This window comes from Pelodiscus sinensis, chromosome 3, assembly GCF_052426305.1.
Source record: "Pelodiscus sinensis isolate ZL-2025 chromosome 3, ASM5242630v1, whole genome shotgun sequence".
Lineage (NCBI taxonomy): Eukaryota > Metazoa > Chordata > Testudines > Trionychidae > Pelodiscus > Pelodiscus sinensis.
The window spans coordinates 86,279,698-86,298,371 of NC_143054.1; the positions used below are offsets into that span (position 1 = coordinate 86,279,698).

Below are 18,674 nucleotides of genomic sequence, written 5' to 3' on the forward strand. Positions count from 1 at the left end.
AACAGTATCATGATTGTGGGATGGTGGGTCAAAAAGAGAGTCCCTGGCAAAGCACATTTGGCCCAGGGGAGATTCCCCATCCCTGCTGTAGGTCACTGACCTTCTCTTTCCAGGTGATGTTCATATTTTCATTTAGCATGGAAGTTGTGTTGGTGGCATCCTTAAAATATGGTCCATCATGTCTTCTTACCATATTTCATGCTTTAGGTTGGTGTACTCTATTTGGAATGTCTGACATTGCAAGAAACTCATTCCAATGGACTGTGGAGATCTCCTGCAGGCATTTGCTTGGAATGAGTTGATCTGACCAAGTACTGTCATAGATTTCCAGAATTCTGGTCCATATAGGAAAACTGTCGTTTAGGAAATGTATATTTCAATAATATAACTATGGAATAATCTCTCAAGGGTATGACTGTATGACACTTTCGTGATGACTGTTGCTTCATCTTAACATTTTGACTCATAAATTTTATCTCTTTTTTGCCACCATACATGACGATATCCCTAGAAAATAAGCCAGTTAATTTGCCATATTGTTGGAAGTGAATCTGTGTAGTGATAAATCCTGAAGCCTTTGCCCAGTCCTTAACTGAGCAAAGGCTCCACTGAAGTCATAGAGGAGTTTTGCCCATGTAAGATCTGTTTAGAGCTTTAAGAGTGTGTCTAAACTACACCCCTCTGCCAACAGAGGGATGTAGATTAGGCACATTGCTATTGCAAATGAAGCAGGGATCTAAATATCCCGCGCTTCATTTGAATAGAAATGGCCAACGCTTTTTGCTGCCGCGGCACTTTGCCAGCAAAAAGCGGCAGTCTAGACGGGGATCGGTTGACAAGGAAAGCCTTTTCCAACCGATCCTGTAAACCTTGTTGCACGAAGCATAAGGAATCAGTCGGAAAAAGCTTTCCTTGTCGACTGATCCCCATCTAAACTGCCGCTTTTTGCTGGCAAAGTGCCGCAGCGGCAAAAAGCGGCAGCCATTTCTATTCAAATGAAGTGTGGGATATTTAAATCCCCACTTCATTTGCAATAGCGATGTGCCTAATCTACATCCCTCTGTCGGCAGAGGGGTGTAGTTTAGACACACCCTAAGATTTATCCTGTAGTTTATACAATAAGCTTTGTAAATTCTGACACTATTTGATCCAACTGTTTTCACTTGAACCAGTTGCAGCATCAACTATCTACAGTAATAGGTGCTATGGAGCTTTTGCAAAAAAGCCTACTCAGTCTGGGATTCTGTCGCTTTTTCTCTTTGAAGAGACAAATTGGTACATCTGAAAACCGGAGGAAAACCAGTAAAACATATTAGTGGATGTTAACATTTCAGGACCTGAAGATTTATTAAGCATGCAGAAACACTTTGCTTTATTTCTGAATTTTAAAAAGATAATTGTGGTGTCTGTGTTAGAACTGCAAATCACTGAATGTTTTAATATGGCCAGGTTAACATATCACCTCGATTGATTGCATATTAAAGGAAGAAGAACAGTTTTTAATTCAGGCCAAATGTTGCAGTTGGTCTGTTCTTGATTAAAATGCTGGGTGATGACATATTGGCAGAAAACTCCTTTTTCAGAATCTTCTTAGCTAGCCAAATATCACAAAGTAACATCCAAGCTGTATTTTGTCTGCTTGTCGCTATGCACAGTGGATGTGTTCTCCAGATTATGTGCCTTTATGAAACTCAGAAAGGAGAAAACTAAAGAGGTATTGACATCACATTTATGGGCATTAACTTTGCATATTGTCCTACATCTCTAGCAGCGTATTACATGTGGATTACCTCTGACTCCTACGGAGCCTCTGAAGCAATACCACTGATAGTAAAGGATGAAGACTGCTTCATCCCTTGATAACCTGATACCTACCAAGTTAAGCTTTTGAGTTCTAGGCTAATGGCAGTTGGTTGCACAATAGAGAACAGTAAATTTTGTTTTCGAGTCATAATCTCTATTAACTGAACAGCTAGGTTGCTTCTCTTTGTCTCTCAGACAAGTCTGAATGCATGTCCCATTTCTTGGCTATTAAATAAGTGATTTCAACCAAGGACTGATATGAACTGGAAAAGTTATCTGCATAAAAATGTCAGTGTAAGATACTTACCAATATATACATACCAGTATAAACCCTGCTGTAGATGCAGTTTTATCTGTATAGGTTATTCCTCTTCCTGAACTAGAATTTACCAATATAGACACTTTTATATAGGTACTAGAAGATTTACCCAGTGTTGCTCAGGTCCTTAATTGAAATAATTTTTGTTTTTCTTCATTTAAATCATTTCTCTGAAGTGGAGCTGGAGATGAGTTCAGTATGCAGGCTGCCCTAGGGAGAAAGGACAACCAACCTCAGCTCTCTCTCACAACAGCAGCTTGGGGCCAGGTGAGAAGTGCCTGCCCATGGCCGCTGCAGCAGGCATAGTCAGGGGAGGGGTGCATTTCCCCTGGCTGTGGGACAGACGGACAGACTCTCTCAAATATATAGTAGATAACTATGTCTATAGTAGGGAAAATTTGTCACTTTAATAATCCCAGAATAGTTAAAGCGGCACATCCAGTATGGATGAGCCCTAAACAACAGAAACACTCAGTTAGCCAGAGCTTAGACCTGGGTAATGTGGCACTTTGAATATGATGCTTTGACAAGCAAAAAGAAGGCAGCATCATGCAAAAGGGTAAGTGCAGAGGTTGAGCTAAACTCTTCCTGAGCTATAATCCTGCTTCTAAAATAATCTCCCTCTGTGGCCTTGGGTAAGTCACTTCACTTCTCTGCCTCTCTTTCTCCATCTATAAAATGAAGATATGAAGATTTACTTCACTTCCTCATGGGGTGTTTTGATAATTAGTTAATGTTTGTAGAATACAGTGGACAGTTACGTGTAAAAGAGTATGAAGATGAGTTCCAAAAAATGTGGACTTAGGAAATTTGGCATGGTTTGAAGTTATGTTTTCCATGCAGATGAGAATAAATCATATACTTTCATTCTGAATTAACATAATCTTAGATTGAGGAACATAATAGAACCAGAAAGAACAAATTGTAAGCATCCATGAGAGGGCACACTATTCATGATGTTCTCTCCAACAGCATCCTTCATTAACTGAAACGGATAGTCAAAATGGAGGGACTCAGAACTGAGAGACTCCATGGAACAAAAGTTTCAGGACAGTGAAAACAGAACAGTGATAGTAATATACACCTTTACATACTAAAACTGGCAAACACTTCTTTATTTTTCAGAAGTAAATGAAGAGCCACATGCAACCAATATAGTACTTTTCAAGTCTTTATGGGCTTGGCTTCCAGAGGTGCTGAGCACTGGCAGCTAAGATTCATTCCATTTCAATTTTTGAATGTTCCACGCCTCTAGAAATCCAGTTCAGTGGACCTGAACCACAGCCCACTAGAGTCAATGAGAAGGATCTTGTTGAGTTCAAAGGGATTTGGATCAGAGTCTGTGTTCTAGCCCCTTAATTGTGTGTGTTAGCCATGGAATTGCATTTCCACTCAAACTAAATGTGCTTTTATGACAGAGGGCGCCCCTGCGTTGATCCCTTGCATGCTATTGTAGTGATCTTTTTACAAAGTATACCTTGAGAGATATCATTTCAAAACTCATTATTCGCTGGTCATTATTGTCTTAGTAAAATATGTGTGGCATCATTGTATGTAAAGTTAAAAGATCCCACTGTATGGTATTTCTAAATCATGTTCCAAGTCTGGGGAGTGGTCAAAACAGTTTCTCAAAGACAAAGGGAAAGCTGATGCTTCAGCTAGGAGTAAATAAGGTCAGTAGGCCATTACCTGGGCAGTAAAAGAGATGAGATCATAAGGTCAGAAAAACTGTAACTTGAATTTAACATAACTTTTTAAGTTAGGCCTTAGTTGCATTTTTATTTTTATGCATCATTAATTGTACTCACTTAAAATCTATTTTTGTAGTTAATAACTTTTTATTATTTTATCATTTCTGCTAAATAAACCATGGACTTTATATAAGCTTGTATTGTTCTGGAGAGACCTGGGCAATACAAGATGCACATTTCTGGGGGAAAGTCTGAGATTGGAAGTGTGTTGGGGTCACCCTGCAGTAGAAACAAGACTGGTGAGAGCCCTGATTTAGCTGGCAAACTGTGGTTACACACAAACACTCCGGGTGTGGCTTGCATGCTGGAAGATTGTTTATGAAAGGTCCAAGAGAAAGGTCACAAGCTACTTCCTCAGGGTATTATAAGGCATCCAAGGTTGCAGAGCAAGGATGGCACAAATACCGATTAGTCTGGATTGTACTGTGGGCATGTCGCAACTATATCTCAGCAATAGCTAATATTAGCATAATGTATTTGCACACTTAAATACTCGGACAACCCACCAGAACCGCTGAACCCATCTGGATTCAACTAAAGGTCCATACTGACTTGGCTGAGTTTCAGAAGCCATTGTTGAAAATGACTTGCATCCTTCAGCACACCTTGTTGACCAGTCACAGGTAGAGTCTTCACATATACCAAATTACACATTCCTTTAAAAATCAAGGAGGAAGTATTGGCTTCATTGACATTAATTACAAAATGACCATTGACCTCAGAAAAGCCAAGATGTCAGAAGCAAAATTAATAGTAAAAGATTTTCAGCACAATATTAAAAATTGTTGTGCACCAGAAAAATAATCCTCCTGTAAAGCTCACAAGACATACTAAGCAAGAACTAGAAGTGGTCTTGAGGGGATTAAATATTAGTTCTTAACATTATTCAGGAGGGGGGAGTCAAATTTTTCACATCTTCCCAATGCTGGAGTTCAATTCCTTTAATATGTATGGTTTTAGAAACAGTGTTGTAATTGCATTTTCTGGTGATTAACATTGCCTTCTTATAATGTGTAAAAACCATACTATCCAAGAGCACTGTCTTCCAAAGTGACCCCATCTCGTGGCCCATTGGCAAAGGCAAATAAAGTTAAGTAATTAAATTAGTTATCATTAGAATTCAAAGCTGCTTAAGCAGAAACCTATAGAGAGGTTCATGATTCTGCACTCTATTATTCCATATAAGATTTTGACAATAACGGAATCAGAGAATTGGAAGAGACCTCAGGAGGTCAAATCCAATCCCCTGCCCAAAGCAGGACCAACCCCAATTAAATCATCCCAGCCAGGGCTTTGTCAAGCCGGGACTTGAACAACTCTAGGGATGGAGATTCCACCACCTCCCTACGTAACTCACTCCAGTGCTTCACCACCCTCCTAGTAAAATAATGCAGGGTGTGTTTGGAGAGAACTTCAAATGTGAGTAGTCACATAATGTGTATTCTAAAATTTACAATAGGGATAAATAAGCAGTTGGTGTAACCATTTTCCTACACCAACTGGGGAAGTTGCATGGCATAGAGCGTATGTGGATAGTTTTGCATATTTACAATGAGTTAACTGAGTGCATGGAAAGGCAGAATATGGTGTAGTATATAAAAAATAGATACATTTCTTCTGTGGTTCCGAAAAGAGATGGGAAGCAAACCAGCTGAGAGCCTCTGGGGAAAGATAAAAGGGGTACAAATAGGAGTGACATCATTTCAGGGGATCTACTGTTGGCTAAATCACCAAATCCACCAGGGAGTTCCAACCTGTACTTGTGACTGCATCTGTGGTCATTATAGAATCATAGAATAATAAGACTGGAAGGGACCTTGAGAGGTCATCGAGTCCAGCCCCCCACCCTCAAGGCAGGATCAAGCTCCGTCTACACCATCCCTGACAGATGTCTATCTAACCTGTTCTTAAATATCTCCAGAGAGGGAGATTCCACCACCTCCCTTGGCAATTTATTCCAATATTTGACCACCCTGACAGTTAGGAATTTTTTCCTAATCTCCAATCTAAACCTCCCCTGCTGCACTTTAAGCCCATTACTCCTTGTCCTCTCCTCAGAAACCAAGAGGAACAAATTTTCGCCTTCCTCCTTGTGACACCCTTTTAGATATTTGAAAACCGCTATCATGTCCCCCCTTAATCTTCTTTTTTCCAAACTAAACAAGCCCAGTTCATGAAGCCTGGCTTCATAGGTCATGTTCTCTAAACCTTTAATCATTCTTGTCGCTCTTCTCTGTACCCTTTCCAATTTCTCCACATCTTTCTTGAAATGTGGCGCCCAGAACTGGACACAGTATTCCAGCTGAGGCCTAACTAGTGCAGAGTAGAGCGGCAGAATGACTTCACGAGTTTTGCTTACAACACACCTGTTGATACAACCTAGAATCATATTTGCTTTTTTTGCAACAGCATCACACTGTTGACTCATATTCAACTTGTGGTCCACTATGACCCTAGATCCCTTTCCGCCATGCTCCTTCCTAGACAGTCGCTTCCCATCTTGTATGTATGGAACTGATTGTTCCTTCCTAAGTGGAGCACTTTGCATTTCTCTTTATTAAACTTCATCCTGTTTACCTCTGACCATTTCTCTAACTTGCTAAGGTCATTTTGAATTATGTCCCTATCCTCCAAAGAAGTTGCAACCCCACCCAGTTTGGTATCATCTGCAAACTTAATAAGCGTACTCTCTATCCCAATATCTACATCGTTGATGAAGATATTGAACAGTACGGGTCCCAAAACAGACCCTTGAGGAACTCCACTTGTTATCCCTTTCCAGCAGGATTTAGAACCGTTAACAACAACTCTCTGACTACGGTTATCCAGCCAATTATGCACCCACCTTATCGTGGCCCTATCTAAGTTATATTTGCCTAGTTTGTCAATAAGAATATCATGCGAAACTGTATCAAATGCCTTACTAAAGTCTAGGTATATAACATCCACCGCTTCTCCCTTATCCACAAGGCTCGTTATCTTATCAAAGAAAGCTATCAGATTAGTTTGGCATGACTTGTTCTTCACAAACCCATGCTGGCTATTCCCTATCACTTTATTACCTTCCAAGTGTTTGCATATGATTTCCTTAATTACCTGCTCCATTATCTTCCCTGGGACAGACGTTAAACTGACCGGTCTGTAGTTTCCTGGGTTGTTCTTATTCCCCTTTTTATAGATGGGCATAATATTTGCCCTTTTCCAATCTTCTGGAATCTCCCCTGTCTTCCATGATTTTTCAAAGATCATAGCTAAAGGCTCAGATACCTCCTCTATCAGCTCCTTGAGTATCCTGGGATGCATTTCATCAGGACATGGTGACTTGCTGACATCTAACTTTCCTAAGTGATTTTTAACTTGTTCTTTGTGTATCCTATCTTCTAAACTTACCCTCTCTCTGCTTGTATTCACTACGTTAGGCACACCTCCAGACTTCTCGGTGAAGACCGAAACAAAGAAGTCATTGAGCATCTCCGCCATTTCCAAGTTCCCTGTTACTACTTCTCCCTCCTCACTAAGCAGTGGGCCTACCCTGTCCTTGGTCTTCCTCTTGCTTTTAATGTATTTATAAAAGGTCTTCTTGTTTCCCTTTATGCCTGTAGCTAGTTTGATCTCATTTTGTGCCTTTGCCTTTCTAATCTTGCCCCTGCATTCCCATGTTGCTTGCCTATATTCATCCTTTGTTAGTTGTCTTAGTTTCCATTTTTTATATGACTCCTTTTTTATTTTGAGATCATGCAAGATCTCCTTGTTAAGCCAAGCTGGTCTTTTGTCATATTTTCTATCTTTCCTACACAGCGGAATTGTTTGCTTTTGGGCCCTTAACAACGTCCCTTTGAAATACTTCCAACTCTCCTCAGTTGTTTTTCCCTTCAGTCTTGCTTCCCATGGGACCTTACCTACAAGTTCTCTGAGCTTATCAAAATCTGCCTTCCTGAAATCCATTACCTCAATTGTGCTGGTCTCCCTTCTACCTTTCCTTAAGATCATGAACTCTATTATTTCGTGATCACTGTCCCCTATACTGTCTTCCACTTTCAAGTTCTCAACTAGTTCCTCCCTATTTGTTAAAACCAAATCCAGAACAGCTTCTCCTCTGGTAGCTTTTTCAACCTTCTGAAACAGAAAGTTGTCTCCAATGCAGTCCAGAAACTTATTGGATAGCCTGTGCCTCGCTGTGTTAGTTTCCCAACATATGTCTGGATAGTTGAAGTCCCCCATCACCGCCAAATCTTGGGCTTTGGATAGTTTTGTTAATTGTTTAAAAAACGCCTCATCCACCTCTTCCACCTGGCTAGGTGGCCTGTAGTAGACTCCTAGCATGATATCACCCTCGTTTTTTACCCCTTTTAGCTTAACCCAGAGACTCTCTACACAGCTATCTCCTACATTCATCTCCACTTCAGTCCAAGTGTGCACATTTTTAATATACAAGGCAACCCCTCCTCCCTTTTTTCCCTGTCTGTCCTTCCTGAGCAAGCCGTACCCTTCCATACCAATATTCCAATCATGCGTCCCATCCCACCAGGTTTCTGTAATACCAATGATATCATAGTTGTATTTATTGGTTAGCAATTCCAGTTCTTCCTGCTTATTACCCATACTTCTCGCATTTGTATATAGGCATCTAAGATACTGATTTGATCTTGCCTCCCTGTTGTGCCCTGACCCTCCTTTCTCCTTGCCATTATAGGCCGTAGTCCCTCCCATTTCCAACCCATCTCCCAGTCCCGCACATTCAGCACTTACCTGTGGGCTTTGCTCACCTGCCCCCGACAAACCTAGTTTAAAGCCCTCCTCACAAGGTTAGCCAGTCTGTGTCCAAACAAGGCCTTCCCGCTCCTGGAAAGGTGAACTCCATCTCCGCCAAGCAGTCCTTCCTGGAAGAGCACCCCGTGATCAAGGAAGCCGAATCCCTCCTGGTGACACCATCGTCGCAGCCAGGCATTCACCTCCAGGATGCACCTCTCTCTGCCCGGGCCCCTACCTTTGACAGGAAGGATAGAAGAGAATACCACCTGCACTCCAAACTCCTTCACCCGTACTCCCAAAGCCCTGTAGTCACACTTGATCCGCTCAGTGTCACACCTGGCAGTATCATTTGTGCCCACGTGGATGAGTAGCATGGGGTAGTAGTCAGAGGGCCGGATAATCCTCGACAATGCCTCCGTAACATCTCGGATACGGGCCCCTGGCAGACAGCATATCTCTCGAGATGAGCTGTCAGGGCGACAGATGGGTGCCTCCGTTCCCCTCAGAAGAGAGTCTCCAACCACCACTACCCTACGTTTCCTCCTCGCAGTGGTGGCAGGAGACTGCTCAACCTTGGTGGTGCAAGGCCTGGTCTCCTCCACTGTGGGGGGTGACTCCTTGTCTCCTGCTGAAAGTAAAGTGTAACGGTTATGTAACAACACAGTGGGAGGGTTAGGAGCAGGGGTGGAACACTGCCTGCTGCCGGAAGTAACCAGCTGCCAGTTCTCACCCTGCACCACTGCCTCCTCCGTAAGTGGCTGGTCAACAGTCCCACATCCTAGGACAGTGACCTCCGTGGACTCCACAGGAATACTGTCCAGGAATTCCTCGTGGCTTCGAATGCTCCTCAGCCTGGCCACCTCCTCCTGTAGCTCTCCCACCTGCTGCCTGAGAGATTCCACCAGCAGGCACCTTTCACAACGGTTGTCTCCCCCAGCCTGGAGATCACTCAGTGGGAATTGCAAGCCACAAATACAGCAAGACCACACCAGGACCTGGGTAGAGGCATCCATGCTAAGGTTCTCTGTCTGGATACAGGCACAGGTGGAGGAGACAGGAGAAGTACTGGCACAAGCGCTTCGGGTCTTCATCACCATCAGTCACTCCCTCTTCAACTCCCCTGTCTGCAGTCCCCTGTCCGCTTCGCTCCCCTGGTCGCACTGCTCTGGCTTTTTAAAGCCTGCTTGCCTAGGTCAGGCCTGCCCCCTTCTGAGTCACACAGGGGAAGGCTGAGCCTGAGGCTAATCAGAGGCAATCAAGGGAACAATGGCAGGCTCTCAGTCCCAACTGCCACAGAAGCTGAAACTGAAACTGCTAGCACTCACCTGGAATCAGACTCTCAATTCACACTTCAAACTGTAAAATTCAAACAGTCAGGCACAGGCACAGGCACACACTCACACCACAGCTTGTACTCTCACCGGGTAGCCTCTTCGGCGGTGGGGTCGCTTTGCTCTGCATCTGACATCTCTGCTAGGGCTACCATTTTATGATTGTATCCCTGATGCAATTGGCTGCCATGTACAATACAAAGCTTTCCTCACACTCAGTAACACTCCATACCTACAGAAGAGAGGTTCTGCCACTTTAACAACATGGCTGTGTCTAGACTGGCAAGTTTTTCCACAAAATCATCTGCTTTTGCGGAAAAACTTACCAGCTGTCTACACTAGCCGCTTGAATTTCCACAAGAACACTGACGATCTCATGTAAGATCGTCAGTGTTCTTGCGGAAATACTGTGCTGCTCCCATTCAGGTAAAAGCCCTCTTGCTCAAATGATTTGCGCAAGAGGGCCAGTGTAAACAGCACAGTACTGTATTCCGCAAAAAAGCCCCGATCACGAAAATGGCGATCGGGGCTTTTTTGCGGAAAGGCACGTCTAGATTGGCCACGGACACTTTTCCGCAAAAAGTGCTTTTGCGGAAAAGCGTCCTGCCAATCTAGACATTCTTTTCCGAAAATGCTTTTAACGGAAAACTTTTCCGTTAAAAGCATTTCCGGAAAATCATGCCAGTGTAGACGTAGCCCATTAGTATATTTTGTCAACCCAGTACGTTGGCTGGAAAACACCTTTTCAATACAGCAGTGTTTTATTTTGTAAGGATTATATTTACTTTTAATGACTGACTTAAAAAAGTGCCATTTGTCTTTACAGTCTTGCTTTTCTTTTAATCATGTTCTTGCTTAGCTATTTTTCTGCCAGCCTCTGGCAATGCGTCATTGTAGCTCTAAGTTAAAGAGCAGTCTCTTAAAATAGAATGTAATCCTTAACTATCATTTGATCGGTTTTAATTTAATTTCAGTGTAATGAAAAGGCAATGAAAGTATGAACTGAAGACTATACAATTCATGGAAAGTCACTGTCAACATATAGAAGTCTTATTCAGCTTTTTGAAATAACAATACAGCTCTATCAGCTTTTACTGAGAGGTCTGCAAGTGTAAAAGTTAAGCAGTGCATTTATTTATGCTAGATAAGATGGTACAGTTCTTGGGAAATGATATGAAGTGGTCCAGTATTTAAAATATGGACTCTGATTTTTGAGTGCTTCCATTTTTGCATGTTCAACTTTAGACTTTGTGTCTGTTTTTCTGATGTACTGAGCCTTTACAGCTCCCAGTGACTTAATTGACGTCAGTACCCTTCACCTTTTGTAACCAATCTTCCAGTGTGTTTTGAGATCTTAATCCAAATCACTTAAAGACTTCCATTGATTTCAGTGGGATTTGGATCAGGCTATAAGTGCTGCTCATACATATGTGATAATCAGTTCCAGTTCCTTTTTTTCTGAGCTTAATTCAGGGGACAAAAATCCAGTATATTATTTTCACTCTATCTGCCAAAAACTGAAGCCTTACCCTAAATCCTCTGTTGATTTCATTTCCATTGCCATAATATTGTGGTTTTGCGGGTTCTAATTACTGTCACTGATTTTGTTTTGCTCTCTATCAAATTTTAGCTTGTCTGGTGAGCCTTGGACTCAAACAGACTCTTTCAGTTTTCACAGAATTTATTTTTGGAGTTTTAAAATATTCATTTTGTAATATGCTGCCTTACTGTGTTAAGTGCAGTGAGAAGGTTGTTTGGGGAGAATAATTTATAAGGGGGCAAAAGAGAGACTACATCATCCTGAAATAAAGCCAGTAAATGCACTCTTTGTGTTCATTTCTCATTCACACATAACTGCAGAAAAAGAAAGAACAGCCCCAGATTAGAACTGCCTTGGCACTGTTTCATAGTCTGATAGGGCACGAAGGGAGGAAAGATAGAGGTCCACACAGAATTCCAAGCTCTTTCCACACTTCAAGAATTGCTCAGAGACTCATAAACTAAGGTCAGAGGGGACCATCATGATCATCTAATCTGAATATTGCAGGCCATGGAACCTCACTCACCCACTCCTGTAATAGACCCCTAACCTCTGGCTGAGTTGTTGAAATCCTCAAACCATGGTTTAAAGACTTCAAATTACAGAAAACCAGCATTAATCCCGGTTTAAGATCTCTCCATGGTTCAGAAGTGCAGTTAATGTTGATATTTTAATTGTCATCATTAAGGTTTATAGTTAACACCTGACAGAGATGAATGGAGTGTAGCTGTAGCCATGTGGGTCCCAGGATATTAGTGAGGCAAGGTGGGTGAGGTTATATTGTCTGGGCCAAATTCTGTTACTGAGAGAGACAAGCTATTGAACCACCCTGAGCTCTTCTTAAAGACTGGGAAAGGCACTCTGAGCATTATTGCTAAAGGCAACGTGAAACTGATTATTAAGCATAAGCAATTAGTGCAGGGGTGGGCAATAATTTTGGACCGGGGGCTACTTCAGTCATTTTTAAAGTGGCTCTGAGATGCCCCAGAAGTGGCAGGGCAGCAGGTGAAAAGGGGCGGGGCCAGGACACTCTGTGCTTCCCCACCCACAGACCCTGATAGGTCTGCGGGTGAGGGATTGAGTGAAATCTGCTTCCCCTCAGGACAACCACCTGCGGTCCTGAACAGCTGGTGGTTGGGAGCAGATATTGTGTGCTTCCTCCCCTCCCCCAGGTCAATCAGGGCCTGGGGGCGGAGGAGCACACAAAGTCTGCTCTGCCCTGCAAGGGAGCACCACACTTAGAGTCACATGCCAGCTGAGCAGCAGCTGGTGGTTGACTCTAAGTGTTGAGCCCCTTGCAAGGCAGGAAGAGACTTCATGCGCTCCCCCTGCTCTCAGATGTGTCAGGGCTTGGGGGTGAAGGGAGTGCGCGAAGTCTCCTCCTGCCCCGCCCACATTCTGCAAGGAGCACACAGTGATTTGGGGCAGGGTGGGAGGAGACTTTGCATGCTTCCTCCCACTCCTGGGCCCTGATTGGCCTGGAGGTATGGGGAGTGCTAATTCTCTCACTCCCTGCCTTCCAGTGCATGGTACTTAGAGTCAACCACCAGGGTTGACTCTTAAGTGCTACATGCTCCCTCATTCCCTAGGCCCTGATTTGCCTGGGTGTGGAGGAGTGGTAGGACCTCTGCGGGCTGGATAAAGCCACTTGGTGGGCTGGATCCAGACCTCAGAGGCCTTTTACCCACCCCTGAGTTAGCATATATTCTAGGCAGGCGTTTTCAGGATGCATTTTTGGTGGCCTCAGAATGTGGCCACCAACTCTTGCTGAGGGGTTGCTCTCACAGCTTTCCCTAAAATACTTAATTAGCTTTAGGAGGAAAACCAAATAAATATGCACATGATGGAGGAGGCTTCGTGGCTGCAAAAAAAAAAAAAAAAAAAAAAGCAAAAAGCAAAAAAACCCTGGTGGCTGCATTTGAGAAACACTGTTCTAAGGAACCATGAATAGTCTCTTACAATATGTGCTAAAAATTGATGCTAAACAACCTTTCTCCCTTTCATTTAGTGACGATGTTGGTAATATCCTTCCCAGTCCTGAAAAAGAGCTCTGTGTGGATCTTCCAAAGCTTGTCTCTATCACCAACAGAATTTAGTCCAATAAAAGATATTATCTCAACCACCTTGTCTCTCAGAGAAATGGAGGTAGTTCACACCTCTCAAAGCTACTGTTTCACTTGGCAAAGTCAGATAATATTTTGGCTTCACATTTGGAAAATCATTTTTACAATGGGACGAGGAGGACTACACATTTAGCATTGTTTAAAGTTTACATTGTGCATAAACTGCTGAACATAAGAACGGCCAGACTGGGTCAAATCAAAGGTCCTTCTAGCCCAGTATCCTGTCTTCCAAACAGTGGCCAATGCCAGGTGCCCCAGAGGGAGCGAAACAGAGCAGGTGATCCCTCCTCTGTCACCCACTCCCAACTTCTAATAATCAGAGGCTTCGGACATGATTCCTACCCATCTTGGCGAATAGCCATTGATGGACCTACCCTCCATGTATCTATCTAGTTCTGTTTTGAATGCTGTTGAAGTTCTGATCTTCACAAGAAACTGGGGACCTGGAAAGATATGTCGCATATTAGCTTGTTCCCACCTCTTGGGATTTGTTGATGCTTGGTGGGATTTGTTGATGGGAAGACTCTCCCCTTCAGTAAATGATCACACACTAACAAACAGAAATGGAATGTCAGTGGGCAGTTTTGCACAGTGCTATGTTGCCTTTTCATTTTTGATAGAATATGGTCTTTCATTTGATTTTTTTAAAACAATAAAAGTTTCCCTCATTCATGTTCTGACCCTTACTTTGGAGGGACTAATATGGTTTACTTGCTAGCACCGTTCTGGGATTTTCCATAATGGCAGCCATGCCCATAAAAGGAGGCAGACTGTAAGCTACAGTTCATAATGCAGAAGACAAACAATACAAAATTAAATCTGGGAATGACACCTTTTGTACAGCTTACTGTAAATACGAATGTGGCTTTTAATTTAGTTTAAAGGCACGTTGATAAATGAAAACCTAAAACTGTAACTTGACTAAAACATGATCTTGCTGTCCTACCACATTAAACTAGGACTCTGATGTTCTAAGCAAGGTCATGCTCAGTACCTAGATGGAGATCTCTGTGGAACTGCTAGGTTGCTGTAGGGAGTAGGGAAGATGATTAAACAGCACTCTCCCTTCTAAGTCAGTGTCAATCCGCTTCTCCAACATGAAGCTTTGATACTCCATGCAGCCGGAAGGGCTGTCCTTCAGAAGAGAGATGCAGCTGAGTTACTGGTGTCATGGTAGGAATAATAGAAATAAAACAATTGATGATCACCTGTTTATAGCACGTGTCTTTCTAGCACTGTAGTCACCAAGACAAAGGGGCATCAGGGAGATGTGCCATTCTGTCTTGACAGAAGGATGAGAAAGTGCCTTCCCTCACCTCCAAACACTTGGGTCTGAGAAATGCAATTTGCATCTTTTTGATCCTCCCAGAAGGAACCTTGTATAAAAACAGTAGTGAATGAATGCAGCTGTGTTGCTCCTCCAATGATACATGAGCGGGCATGAAATGGGTAGAATCTGCAGCCTTCCCATGGAAAATGCAGCTGAAATCGTCTCCATTCCTCTTTGCACAGAGCAGCCAATGACAAATTGTTCATACGCTGCTCTACTTCTTCTGTTGCGGAACAGATGGTGGCATCTCTCCCCATGACAGAGGCATTGTAACACCAAACCATATGATACAAAGTCATGAAGACATCGTCTGTTTTTCTGGTTCCTCTACATTCCTAGCTCGGATTATAGTGGTGTAAATAGTAATGTGCAGAAAAGGGCTGTGCACATTGTGGGCATGAACTAATATGTTCCTTGTTTGCGTCAACTTAGACCTAGGGCTGTTAAGTGATTAAAACATTAATTAATCACGATTTTAAAAAGTAATTGCAATTAATCACGTGGGCTGCCCCTTTGAAATGATGCAACGGCTGAAGGAGCCCGGGACCAGCTGGAGTCCCCACCTGATCCCAGGCTCTGTTCAAACTGCCCCTTTGAAACTCAGGGTGCACTGATATGTGATCATACAGTTAAGTTTATGGCCCCAATTTATCATCTCTATGGGTGTGTCTAGACTACAGAGTTTTGTCGACAAAAGTGGACTTTTGTCGACAAAACTATACCTGCGTCTACACTACCGCTGAGTTCTGTCGACACAACGTTGACAGAACTCAGCAGTTTTGTCGACGCTGGTAAACCTCATTTTACGAGGCATAACGCCTTTTGTCGACAGAGTTCTGTCTAGGGGTACGTCTAGACTACTGGCTTTTGTTGACAAAGCAGTTTGCTTTGTCGACAGAACTGAATGTAGTCTAGACGCTCTTTGTCGACAGAAGCTTTGTCGACAGTATCTGTCAACAAAACCCTGTAGTCTAGACGTACCCTATGTCTGGAATGGGGCTTACGCATGTGCTTAAACTTAAGATTGTGTTTACGTTTTATTAGCATCAATGGGATGTAAGTATGTGCTGAGGTACTTACTTGAAATGGGGGCTATGTCATAATTTGAATGTTCAAGGATGCAGAGTTCAAATTATAACTTCTGCATTTCTTGACTTTCAATGCTAATTAGTGCAAATTTAAGGCTCCCTTTAGATAGATAAAGATATAGATATTAAAAATGTAATTATATTAACATGTCTTTAAAGAACAGAAGCTTCAGGGGGTAGCCGAGTTAGTCTGTACAGAAAAAACAACGAATGGTCTGGTAGCACTTTATAGACTAACAAAACATATAGATGGTATCATGAGCTTTCATGGGCACAGCCTACTTCTTCAGATGACTGGAAACTCCCTAGACTACCTGAGCAGTATGTGAACTGTCAATATGCAGTTGGTAGATCTCCAAGTGCTGGACTTGGCCACACAGCAGCAAAAAATGCTTACCTTTTATAATGCAAACCACATAGGGAAGTTATGCCAGAGTGTGGAATTCAGCCTAAGTTGTACTTGGAAGTTGATGTTATCAACTATCAGTTTTTATATTCCAAAGCAGAGTGTAAATAGATGAAGGGGAGTCAGCCTCCTACTCTAAACTGGCTAGAGGCTCACATCATCAACATGAAATTACTTTTCTTTGCATGTATCAATTGAAAGTGCCATTGCATTGCAATTAGATTTAATGAAGGGAAGCTGCTAGCTCAGACATTTTGATAGACCTTCTGTGTATTATTTTTAATTAAATAGATTGCGTAACCTGTTTTTTTTAAATAAACTATTTTTTGTTCTTATTGGTTTTAACTTTTCTGAAGCTTGTTGGTTCAGTGAATAGAGATAAGAAGAGCAAACTGGTGTCAGTTGCTGCTTCTATGAATATTGGCCTATTTCATTCCTAATTATCACAGTGGCTGAAAGATGGAATTTAAACACACTGATCTCAGATGTTTCCTGTTTTGATTCAGTTATTTTTCTTTTGCTTAAAAAACACTATTTATTTAGGATGTTTTAGTGGGTTTACAGAACACTCCCATGTAAATAGCAGAATTAAAGTGATAATCATTACAGTCATAAGCATCAACTCCATGGGTGCTCTGGGGCTGAAGCTCCTATGGGGAAAAAATAGTGGGCGCTAAGCATCTCACTCTATTTTCCTCCCTCTCCATGCCTCTCGCCCACATGTGATCCCTCTGACTAACTGCTCCCCTGTCTTCCCAGCACTTCCAGGGCACTGTGAACAGCTGATTCACGGCATTCGAGAAGCTCAAGGAGAGAAATTGGAGGAGTAAGGAATGGACATGCTTGGGGGAAGGAGTCAGGGAAGAGGAAGGACGGAGGGCTGGGGATGGAATGGAATGGGGTGTGGTAGAGCAGGGATGGGGCTTCTGGAAGGGGTAGAATGGAGGTGGGGTCAGGGTGGAGTGTCATGCACCCCCTAGCTGAGCTTATTTTTTTATTTAGAAAAAACATTGTACATAATTATCAAATCTAACAGGTGTTCCCATATCACCGACTGTGATCGTAATGCCAGATATTTTGTTGTCACTTGATACACAGAAAGATTTTGAAAGAATAGAGTGGGACTTTCTATTTAAAGTCCTGTCCTTTAGGAACATTGAATCCTGGTTCCTTATATAGAACTACTCCTTATATCATTCCAAAAACATCTGTGTAGGTCAGTGGGGTTAGCTCTCTTCTGAATTACACAAGGAAATAAGCAGGGATTTCTATTTTTTCATTTATTTTGGAATTGTTCTGTTCAACTAATTGGCTTTCATTTGGTTCCGGATATAAAGTTAACCAGTTATTCAAGCCAGGTTAGTACATGTTCTCTCACTCCCATCCTTCTAAAAACATGTACAGAGCGAGCTAAGTTATTACATGTGATACTTTTATCTGCAAGTGGCATCTTCAGGACAGTGCTCTGATTTTATTTGGTAGATTTTCACTGGAGACACCTAGGCCTTGTCTACCCACTGAGTTGTTACGCCTGGCAGAGTTTTGTACACTATGGACAGGCAGGATTCATGTCTACCACAGAGCATCTTTTACCACAGAAAATACTTTTTTCTGGAGAGATGCTGCCGTTGCATCTTTTGCCCACCAGGGGTGAGTAGTGCCAGAGAGCAGCCCACTCACAGGCTAGACCAGTGTTTCTCAACCAGTGGTACGAGTACTCTTAGGGATACTCGAGAGAAGTCTGAGGGGTACGTCAACACAACTGAAATTTGGAGAGTACTAAATTTTTGTTTTAAGTTTTATAGCGCTTTATTATTTTTGTACTTTTTACTCACAAAAATTGTATCACTTGCCCGGCTATAATTAAGTTATTTAAAGAAATGTGTTGCAGTGGTTGAAAAAAATTGTGTGTGTCTGAAAACTGTAGGAACTGGGGGAACTTATAATTTTTTTTTTAAAATAAGGGGTACACTTTTTTTGAAAAAGGGGTACTTTATTAAAAAAAAAAGGTTGAGAAACACTGAGTTAGAGCAGCGAGCCGTGGAGAAGGAGTGGGGAAGAGGCCAGATGAGGAGGCAAAGGACAGACAAAGTGGGGCATGTGGAGCTACTGGGGTATGACAAAGCGGTTCAAAGGGGTTCAAAAGCAGCAATGGAGGGAATAACATTGAGCACCTTTATACCAATATAACTATGTGCATACAAGGGGTTGTATCAGTATAACTATTTTGA

General features: G+C 42.4%; 2 protein-coding genes across 3 annotated transcripts in view; one reads left to right on the plus strand and one right to left on the minus strand.

The window, feature by feature from the left end:
• The window catches only part of SLC35F1 (solute carrier family 35 member F1), a 349,374-nt gene that overhangs the window by 129,993 nt on the left and 200,707 nt on the right, over nt 1–18,674 (plus strand). The window lies entirely within an intron of this gene.
• On the minus strand, nt 318–9,386 carry LOC149524673 (uncharacterized). The gene is made up of 3 exons (XM_089776913.1): nt 8,962–9,386; nt 7,541–8,860; nt 318–507 (listed from the first exon to the last, which is right to left on the minus strand). The coding sequence occupies exons 2-3, from the start codon at nt 8,581–8,583 to the stop codon at nt 318–320; spliced, it is 1,233 nt and encodes a 410-aa protein (XP_089633039.1). The 5' UTR covers nt 8,584–8,860; nt 8,962–9,386.

Coding starts and splice junctions, on each gene's coding strand:
- LOC149524673 (XM_089776913.1), bottom strand. CDS start 8,583: ATGGGAGGGACTACGGCCTATAATGGCAAGGAGAAAGGAGGGTCAGGG. Junction 508..7,540: donor CTAACAAAGGATGAATATAG/GCAAGCAACATG, acceptor CTTATTTTCTAG/GGATATCGTCATGTATGGTG.